The following is a 10508-nucleotide window of genomic DNA, read 5'->3' as shown; positions in this document are numbered from 1 at the left end:
GTGGATGAGAAACTCTTTTATGTAGTAAATGGAAAGAAACTAGTTAAAACTGCCAGTATTAAACGAACGTTGATAGCAACAGTACTAAATATCTGACACAGTAATCAATAAAAGGCAAACTGGTGGCTGCTGTGCTTCTGCGCCAACACTAGCTTGTAAAATATTTTGCAATGGAGGTATTACAAAAAATAACACAAATGGATAAAATTAAAGACTCATGAGGATAGGAAATGTCAGATTAAAAGTAGCTCTTGAAAATAAGTTGGCTACCGTATTTTCGAACGCGGAAGTAAATACGAAGCAAACTTCCGGTGTTTGAGCGCACTTCCGTTTCACCGCTTCGCTGTGCTAACTAATAGCAGCTTAACTAAACTGGGGACAAATTTCGTGACTACATTTACAAAAATCGCTGAATGATCGAAATGGCAGATCTACAACAGAGACTAATAAATAAAACAATAATAATTTTACAAGAATAAATTTCTACGATAATAAAGTCAAAAATATTACGACTTTATTCTGGTAATACTTTATTCACGCAACGTTATGATTTTATTCAGTAATATATGACTTATTCTTGTAGCCTAAGACTTTATTGTTGTAATTTTACGACTTTTTTATGGCTCTTCTCCTACGAGTTTATTCTATTTCATTCTCGTAATACTTTATTCCCGCAATATTATGACTTATTCGTAAATTATGTCTTTATTCCCGTAATTTTATGTCTAATATTGTTTTTTATTCCCTCAATACTCCGTCCTAGTGCTGTCATCGACAACATGTTCATTTAAAACAAAAACTATCCTAAACTCCTTCCAGAACAACTTTTGCTGACATTTGTAAAGGATTTAAACGAGCATTTAATGTGATCGTCGTGACAACAGGCGTGCGTGTCCTTTCAGCGGGAACAGATTCATCTGCTTCAATCTTACTGTCCATATCTGATTGTGTCACGGAGCCGCATGCCATCATGAGTTTGCGTGGACCACCTCCTCCTCCTCCTCCTCTTCCTCCTCCAGCCCCGCACACGCGCGTCGGGAGCGCACAGAGGGCGCACCGGTGTCAGTTTGCTCCAGCCCTCCTCTGCAGCGGTCGCTTGTTGCTGTTGTCTCGGAGCAGGGATTTTTCTTATCATTATTATTTGGGGGAGTGGAAATTCCGCCGTTTCTGCCTCCTCACAGCCAGGCTGCGTGTGTTCCTGACAGTTCAGCTGCGAGCAGACACGCAGAGAGACAAGCTGGACTCGAACCACACGGAGTCCACACCAGGAGAGCTCCGGGGTATTTTTCGGCTGAACACTGATTTTTGTGGCGTTATTTTTTTATTTATTCCTCCTTTTGGAAGTATGTGAATCATTTCTGCCGGGTGTCAGATCGGGAGCGCAGCGGTGCCACTTTTTGCCACTGGATTTTGGTTTTTGCTTCTTGTTTTTTTTGTTTTTTTGCGTTTGGATTATTTTCTTCCAGGAGATGCCAAGTTGTTGCCTGTGAAACGCAGGATGCTGGGGACTCTACAACCACCAGATCCCTTACTCTGAGAGAATATCCGTTATTTCTGAGTCTCCCCTCTTCTTCTTTGGTCTTGTTTTTGGTTGGTTTATCTTCTTATCGATGTGGTGCCATAATCTAAGGATGCGCTGTGGATTTCTATTGTTCCTTTTCACCCAAATAATCTCGGTGTCTCCGCTCACTTACATTGGTAGGTTGACATTACAGCATTTATTATTGACCCGTTTTTCTTTTTTGCATGTTATCTGCATTGTTGGCTCCCACCTGGCTTTTCTGCAGTTGAACCAGAATCGATTTGTTTTTAATTTATTCACAGATGAGGGGGGAAACAAAAACCAAACAGGCGTAGGATGAAACAAAAGTGAAGAAATAAAATCTTAATAATGAAGTGAGAATGATTTAAAATTGTATAGGTATCTAAAGATTTTAGTTTTATTTCCATCCAGACCCGCTGTTGCGCGCTGAAGCATGATCTCCAGGCAACAAGCAATTTCATAAACCTTTCAGAGAGAAAATTAAATTTAATCTCGTTTTGCTGCTCCTCACCTTGAAGAGCGCGATCACACCTTATGGCGCGGATGCGACGCGGCTTCACTTTGTGTCGCACATTTTCTCCGAAATACCCGGCAGGAAAGTTGGAAAACGTTTTATGCGTCAGTTCGGCGGCACTTCTTGGAAGAAAAAGGCGCATTGGGCGACCCCTCCTGCGCCCTCTCAGTTACATGCCGGTAAAATATTCAGCCTGTTGGATGGAGACACACATGGTTGAGTCCAAGATGTTAAAGGTCGGAGAAAAGAGTGGAGAAACTGTTATTATGTAATTATTTAAATGGTTAAATTATCCAGAACTACAGCAGAATCATCACCCACTCCAGATTGTTTTTCTGCTTCTTTTAACCAGTTAGTCCAAATGTGAAAAGAATAAGCATTTTTTAAATTTCAAACTGTGTTTTAAAGAGTTTGATTTCCAGATTTTGTCATTTAAAACAGTGAAACCGCCCTGTAATCCATGCATTGTTCTTCATGTTTTCTGGCTGTTTACACTCAGGAGGCAGCTCACTACAAATAGGCTTGAATAGAAAAGTCATGTGGTGCTGGTGCCGCCCCCTGATAGAGCTGCACCCTGAGTGAAGAGCCCCATCACCATTAAACCGCCACTTTCTTTCTGGATTGTGCTTCATTTTTAAAATCCTTTGTAATCACTTCCCGCCTCCCTATGTGGTGCAGATAGATGCGGCGGAGAGATCACCATCAACTCGGCGAACTACCTGACCTCCCCGGGTTACCCCGGCGCCTACCCGCCCTCCCAGCTCTGCGTGTGGGTCATAACGGCACCGGAGCCCGGCCAAAAAATCCTCATCAACTTCAACCCGCATTTTGACCTGGAGGACCGAGACTGCAAGTAAGACCCCGGCTCTCTCTCTTTCCCTCTCTCTCTCTCTCTCTTTCCCTCTCTCTCTCTCTCTCTTTCCCTCTCTCTCTCTCTCTCTCTCTCTCTCTCTCTCTCTCTCTCTCTCTCTCTCTCTCCATTTAATCCTGCCTGGATACAGAGGCAAACTCTGCCCTCTATTGGCGAAGAGGCTCTCAGGGTGATTTCAGAGGAAATGGAGTTTGATGGGTTTCGTTCGGCCACAGAAAGCCGTTTGCAGCAGCTCTGATGATTTTCATCTGTTGTGTGGATTTATTTTACACAGAACTGTCTGCATTGCAAAAGTAACTGGATTTTATTTAACCTTTTAAATAAGCCACTTTTTATTAAGCCACATGACAGACATGTATTCATGCATGTTTCTTTTCTGCGTGTTTCTTTCGAAGGGGAGTCCAAGGTGCGGCGCGTGGGCCATTTGTGGTCCACAAAATGATTTTATCTGGCCTTCGACCACAAAACAAAAATGACCCAAACTTGTTTTTCCAGCTCCAGGTTTGATTTGAGGTTGATGAGGCTAAAAAAAATATTTCAGTAAAATGTTCACTGCCTTTCAAAAAAGATACAAATGAAAGTTTCCTAATTATGGAAGCAGCCATTTAATAACATTTCATAGTAAACAGAACCAGAAACATTCAGTGGCTTTTACTCCAGAGCAGGCTTTGACTTTAAAGTCTGAAGAAGGAGAAACCCATAACTGGGAATAAACACAAAAATCCAGCAAAATTGAAAAAACTATTGTTATTTAAGATGTAGACATTTTCAACAAGATCAGAGGCTGAAGTGATCGTCATCACAAGTATTTATATTAAATTACTCTTTCTGTAGCCATAATGAAAACAAAACACAGGATAAGTTGTTTCTAAAATGATCAAATGAATCAGGGACTAAAGAAACATCCCTGAGGACCGCCCTTAGATATCGTCCTGATTTTTAATTTGACTTTCCTCAGATGAACCACTTATTGTACATGTGTCAAACTCGAGGCCCGTGGGCAAAATCCGGCCCGCCAGACCTTTTCATGTGGCCCTCTGGGTCCTAGACTAAACACTAAATGTGCTTAAATATTATATTAATGTAGTTTTCATCAGTTTACTGCCAAGTTATATCAATCGGTTTCTAGATAATTATCGTGGAAATTAACACAAAATCAACAAACCCTTCACTTTTTTGTGCTAATACATAATTGGGAGTTTATTGCAGATTTTTCTCAAAAAATTGTCAAAACGCTCGCTTGTTGCACTCCTCCATATATTGGCGAACGCTCCTCCGTACATGGCAAACGCTCCTCCGTTCATTGCGAACGCTCGCTTGTTGCGCTCCTTCGTACATGGCGAATACTCCTCCGTACATGGCGAACGCTCCTCCGTTCATGGAGAACGCTCGCTTGTTGCGCTCCTCCATTCATGGCGAACGCTCGCTTGTTGCGCTCCTCCGTTCATGGCGAACGCCCCTCAGTTCATGGCGAACGCTCGCTTGTTGCGCTCCTCCGTTCATGGCGAACGCTCCTCCGTTCATGGCGAACGCTCGCTTGTTGCGCTCCTCCATTCATGGCGAATGCTCGCTTGTTGCGCTCCTCCGTACATGGCGAACGCTCCTCCGTTCATGGCGAACGCTCGCTCGTTTCGCTCCTCCGTTCAAGGCGAACGCTCGCTCGTTTCGCTCCTCCGTTCATGGCGAACGCTCGCTCGTTTCGCTCCTCCGTTCATGGCGAACGCTCGCCCGTTTCGCTCCTCCATTCATGGCGAACGCTCGCCTGTTTCGCTCCTCCATTCATGGGGAACGCTCGCTCGTTTCGTTCCTCCGTTCATGGCGAACGCTCCTCAGTTCATGGCGAACGCTCGCTCGTTTCGCTCCTCCATTCATGGGGAACGCTCGCTCGTTTCGTTCCTCCGTTCATGGCGAACCTCCTCCATTCATGGCGAACGCTCGCTTGTTGCGCTCCTCCGTACATGGCGAACGCTCCTCAGTTCATGGCGAACGCTCGCTTGTTGCACTCCTCCCTTCATGGCGAACGCTCCTCCGTTCATGGCGAACGCTCGCTCGTTTCGCTCCTCCGTTCATGGCGAACGCTCGCTCGTTTCGCTCCTCCGTTCAAGGCGAACGCTCGCTCGTTTCGCTCCTCCGTTCATGGCGAACGCTCGCTCGTTTCGCTCCTCCGTTCATGGCGAACGCTCGCTCGTTTCGCTCCTCCGTTCATGGCGAACGCTCGCCCGTTTCTCTCCTCCGTTCATGGCGAACGCTCGCCCGTTTCTCTCCTCCGTTCATGGCGAACGCTCGCCCGTTTCTCTCCTCCGTTCATGGCGAACGCTCGCCCGTTTCGCTCCTCCGTTCATGGCGAACGCTCGCTCGTTTCGCTCCTCCGTTCATGGGGAACGCTCGCCCGTTTCTCTCCTCCGTTCATGGCGAACGCTCGCCCGTTTCTCTCCTCCGTTCATGGCGAACGCTCGCCCGTTTCTCTCCTCCGTTCATGGCGAACGCTCGCCCGTTTCTCTCCTCCGTTCATGGCGAACGCTCGCTCGTTTCGCTCCTCTGTCCATGTGTGTTTTTATGGCTTCTCCTTTGTCCTGTTTTAAAAGCTCAGTAAACTCGCCTGGTGTAAATCTCTGCTTGCTGTCCAGCTCTGCCTCACAGATGTGGGACAGGAGGTTATGTCCAATACTATCGGATCACATTTCAGCACCAAGGGACTAATAAACCATTAGTGCTCGGACAGATACTGGATATCATGTGTTGTTCGCTGGGTTGCACGTCTTCTGTCTTCGTTGGGGAAAATGCTTCTGGAACGGGTTGGTTTTTGGGAAAACGCTGCTGGTTAAGTTAATTATTTCCAAATTAAAACCTTCATGTTGGATAATTACTAGCTTATAAATAGCAGAGGGAAGAAAGAAGCGTTTTCTGAAGTCGTTGTTGACGCCTGATTGTCCTTCCTGCGGTGGACGGCGGCATCGTTTCCACTTTGAGACTTGCAGGAATCAAACAGTCTGACCACCCAGCAGCCACCTCAACAAGTCATTTGGCTGTTGCCTGGAGGGCCTCTCCTCTCCGCTCCGCTCGATCGGTTTCATTATTTGTTGTGCAAGTTTGTGTTGGATGACGGTCGGGTGTAGCTCGTAAGTCTTGGGCTTGGCAGGAGCGATGTTGTTTTTGGGAACCACTCAAATGTACTCGCCGAGGGAGGCCTTGAGCGTTTTGGCGAGACGGCATTCCCGCTTGAAAATTTCCTGAGATTCATATCTGAGGGAGGCAAAGAGTGTTTTAATAACTAATGGTCTGAACTGAACGGAAAAGAGACTTTTAATTGGAGTTTTTCAGAAGTTCTGCTTGTTTTCAGCTCAGATCTCCTCAGGAATCGTCGTATTTGTGTATTTTTGTGTAAAGTTGGGCTACTTACAATAACAAATTTTGCTTTTCCCTGAAATTATTGCGATGATATTATCGCTTTGGCACCAAGTAATGTAAATAGTGGCGTAATAATGCAAGTTTACCCTCTCAAAAATCAATAAACTTTACACTGGAACTGGAAAACCATTTAAATTTCCAAAGTTAATAAACAAAACAACGAAAAACAACAAAATAAAATGAAAATGAAATGAACTGTTTAGTCTCTACACAAAATTACTTTTTATAAAATATTAATCATCAGAATGGAAACTATCATACTTCTTTAATTTATTATTAAATTGATTTATTATGACAGAACTATGTTTTAGATTCAACCAAGTTGCATTGGTTTAATTGAACATTTTATGTTTGTATGGTTTATATGGCAGACCTAACTTATCTCTCCTTTCTGTTAAAAATGGTCAATCACCCAAATAAAAATGGGAAAATTTTAATTAAACAGCTTCAGAAAGTGTGAAAAACTATCAACACCACCTAACATGTTAGCAAGAAATGCTCCGATTCTTTATCAAGCACAAAAATCTAAACAAATAGTCCCAAAGCAGCAAAATATTAAGGATTTTCTCCAAAATAAACAACGTACTAATTGGGTATTTTATTCAAAAATGGCCAAAATGCCACATTTATTACACTGAAAATGTTTCTGTTTGTTTCTGTCGGCAGGTTGGAGGAAAAAACCCTCATCTTAATTAGGGAAAACAACAAAGTTTGACATTTCCCCTTTAAAGCCTCATAAACTGATGGGCATAATGATGAGGAGTCATCCCGAAGCAGCTGTTATCATTTTATATCAGAGTAGTTTTAGTTTTAGTCCGTCTCCTCCAGGCTGCGTCTGGTTTCAGTGCCAGTCACATGGTTCCTTTAGTTGCTTTATTAAATTAATACCATTTGTTCCTACAACACTGCTTGGACATTTTTACTGTCAGAGTGACACTTTGACATCCAGCGTTAGAAAACTGATCTTTAATTCAGCTGTTGTCAATTTGCAACAGTAAATTTAAGTTTCACTCTTAAAAACAGGATTTCTAGACGTTTGTTGCTAAAGTATTTGACAGTTTTCATGAGTTAATGGTAGATAAATAGAATAGGATATGTAACCAGGGTGAACATGTAGCTAATTTTTAGCTTAGCACTCTTGCTAGCTTTGAAAACCTAAGTTAATTTTTTCTAAGTGCAAATTTCCTAGGCTGTTTTGTAAACCAACATTTTTTACTGAAATGATCAACAAGCGTAGAATCACATCTTCATGTCAACAAGTTTCTGATTTTGTTTCATGAATCCTTCATAATCCCTCACTGAGCGACTTTTTCTCTCGTCGTTTCCGGAGCGACGGCCAGATCGAGTTTTCTTTCACATCCGCCACGGAAATAGTTGTCGAAGTGAATCCCTGCAGAGAGCGGGAAAAATCCAAGCCGAGTTACGGCGAGGAACATGCGTCGGCGGCCCGGATAATTTTGGGACGTCTCTGTTTAGGAGTTGGCCGAACCGTTTCCCTCCCACACGGCTGCAGCTCAGCTCGCGCTCACGCCTCCTGGCAGCTCAAAGTTTCTGTCACTTACAGTATGCTTGGTGTTCGCACAGCGAGAGTCTGCACACTCTGCACATTCAGATTCATGAGAAATTTAAAGCTAAATCAACCAACTCCTTCTTACCAGAGCTATCACTTTAATCTCAGTTGTATAGCTGGTTGTGTGACGTTAATTCAAGCTTTCATTGCTCGAGGAAAATCCCCTCAAACACATCATCTGATATCATCTCTGTACGAGTGTAACGGGAGCCGGTCTCTCCTTTCTGAAACTGGAGACAAAATCACAAGACCAGGCGACGTCTTGAAGCGTCACATGAACGGGAACCAGGCCAGGATGTTTGCATGCACACAGCTTCACGGTTTGTGGAGATTCACAGCCTGTCGCTGCCGGTACAATGGAAGCTGGATGTGTTTTTATCTATCCATCGACAGCTGGGGTGTACAAACTTATGGCCAAACCTGTAGACTGAAAAATAGTCCCGGGCCAAAAACTAAAACTAACATCATGACAATAATGTAGCTGGATATTTATTTATTGTAGATCCAAAACTTGAAAGGGATTTTTACGATGGCCATTGTAGAAAAAAAAGAGTAAGTTTTGTGGTTTGTTTTAAAATTCTTGAAAAAATTCAAAAGAAAATTTGACATTTGAAATTCAGAAAGTTTTTTTGTAGAAGTTTTTCACATTAACCTAAAAATTTTATTTTTTAAATAAATTTTTCTAGAAATGCTTCAAGGAAATTTCTGAGATTAGTCTAAAAAAATTGTTTTTTTTGGCAGAAATTTGCTACTTCATACTTTAATTTTTGCAGTTTCCTTTGGGCTCAATTGGCTAAATTTATTTTCAGTAGTAAGAAGAGGACCTGGGTCACTTTCTTTACAAACTCTTGTTATATGTAACCAACTTCAATAAAGAATGAAACCTGATGTTTGTTTCAGGAAAAGTCTCTGAATAAACTTTGTTTTTACTTTTTGTTAAAACTTTGTTATAAAAACGAAACAAACTTTTTGTACTTTCTATTTTCCTGTGTAAAATATTATGTTGGTAACAGTTTTTACCCTGATTACAAATTAAAAGTCTCCCATCTGCATCTATGGGCCAAATTTGAATTATTTTTGTGTTGCAGTTGAGGACCGCACAAAATCAGTCCAAGGGCCACAGATGGCCCTCAGACCGCACTTTGGACACCCCTGATTTAGATCATGTTGCATATTTTTTGTGTTGGTTTGTGACAGTGGGTGAAATGTAAAGATGCTGACCGTAGACGGCAGCAGGTTGGATTTTATTGAATAAACCTGCTGAGGATGAATGAATGAAAATGATGGATGGATGATGAAATTAGATTAATGGATCCACAGATGGGTGGCTGATGGGTTTCTGAGTGATGGGTTAAGAGTCCAAATGGAAACCAGTCCAGAAAAATGTAACGTTTGATGTAAGGACTGATTAAATAAAGGCTGGATGGGTTAAAGGATAAAGACTGATCGATCGATTATTCCTCCAGACAATGTGGAAGAAGATCAGTTTTGGGCCAAAGATTGAATGGATGGATGGATGATGGATGGATGATGGATGGATGGATGATGGATGGATGGATGGATGATGGATAGATGGATGGATGGATGATGGAAGGATGGATGATGGATGGATGGATGGATGGATGGATGGATGGATGATGGATGGATGGATGATGGATGGATAATGGATGATTGATGGATGGATGGATGATGGATGGATGGATGATGGATGGATGATGGATGGATAATGGATGATTGATGGATGGATGGATGATGGATGGATGATGGATGGATAATGGATGGATGGATGGATGATGGATGGATGATTGATGGATGGATGATGGATGATGGATGGATGGATGATGGATGGATGATGGATGGATAATGGATGATTGATGGATGGATGATGGATGGATGGATGATTGATGGATGGATGATGGATGGATGGATGATGGATGGATGCTCAGAGAGCCAAGGGCCAAAGCGATCAGAGGATCCAGACTTTAAGCTTTCTCTCTCTCAGGGTTGTTGTGGTCAGTCTGACCTCTGACCTCTGGGTTGTGGTGGTCAGTCTGACCTCTGGTGACCTCTGGGTTGTTGTGGTCAGTCTGACCTCTGACCTCTGGGTTGTGGTGGTCAGTCTGACCTGTGGTGGTCATTCTGACCTCTGGTGACCTATGGGTTGTGGTGGTCAGTCTGACCTCTGGGTTGTGGTGGTCAGTCTGACCTCTGGTGACCTCTGGGTTGTGGTGGTCAGTCTGACCTCTGACCTCTGGGTTGTGGTGGTCACTCTGACCTCTGGGTTGTTGTGGTCAGTCTGACCTCTGACCTCTGGGTTGTTGTGGTCACTCTGACCTCTGGGTTGTTGTGGTCAGTCTGACCTCTGACCTCTGGGTTGTTGTGGTCACTCTGACCTCTGGGTTGTGGTCAGTCTGACCTCTGACCTCTGGGGCAGCCCTCTCACTGTTTCTCCGCTGCCTCAGGCTCTTCTGACACGTTTCTTTATCGTCGCTCTGACCTCCAGCTGCACTGTTTTCATCCCTGTTTCGTTTCTTCCCGTTTCTCGCCTGCTCACCATTTGCTCTGCCTTCCTCTGCTGAGTTTGACAAATGAAGGAGAACTT

General features: G+C 43.4%; 1 protein-coding gene across 1 annotated transcript in view; it reads left to right on the top strand.

Moving 5' to 3' along the window:
- Positions 1–891: 891 nt before the first annotated feature.
- LOC106906125 (neuropilin-1a-like) overlaps positions 892–10508 on the top strand; it is an 80537-nt gene continuing 70920 nt past the window's right edge. Inside the window, exons 1-2 of the mRNA XM_088014348.1 lie at positions 892–1698; positions 2736–2910. Coding sequence (XP_087870474.1) covers positions 1611–1698; positions 2736–2910 — 263 coding nt within the window. The 5' untranslated portion in view covers positions 892–1610. The remainder of the gene's footprint in view (positions 1699–2735; positions 2911–10508) is intronic.

Source organism: Poecilia mexicana, unplaced genomic scaffold (assembly GCF_051168715.1).
Source record: "Poecilia mexicana isolate PSO_F unplaced genomic scaffold, ASM5116871v1 scaffold_17, whole genome shotgun sequence".
NCBI lineage: Eukaryota > Metazoa > Chordata > Actinopteri > Cyprinodontiformes > Poeciliidae > Poecilia > Poecilia mexicana.
The sequence above is the reverse complement of the archived record's forward strand: the minus strand, read 5'-3'. Positions and strand labels throughout refer to the sequence as shown.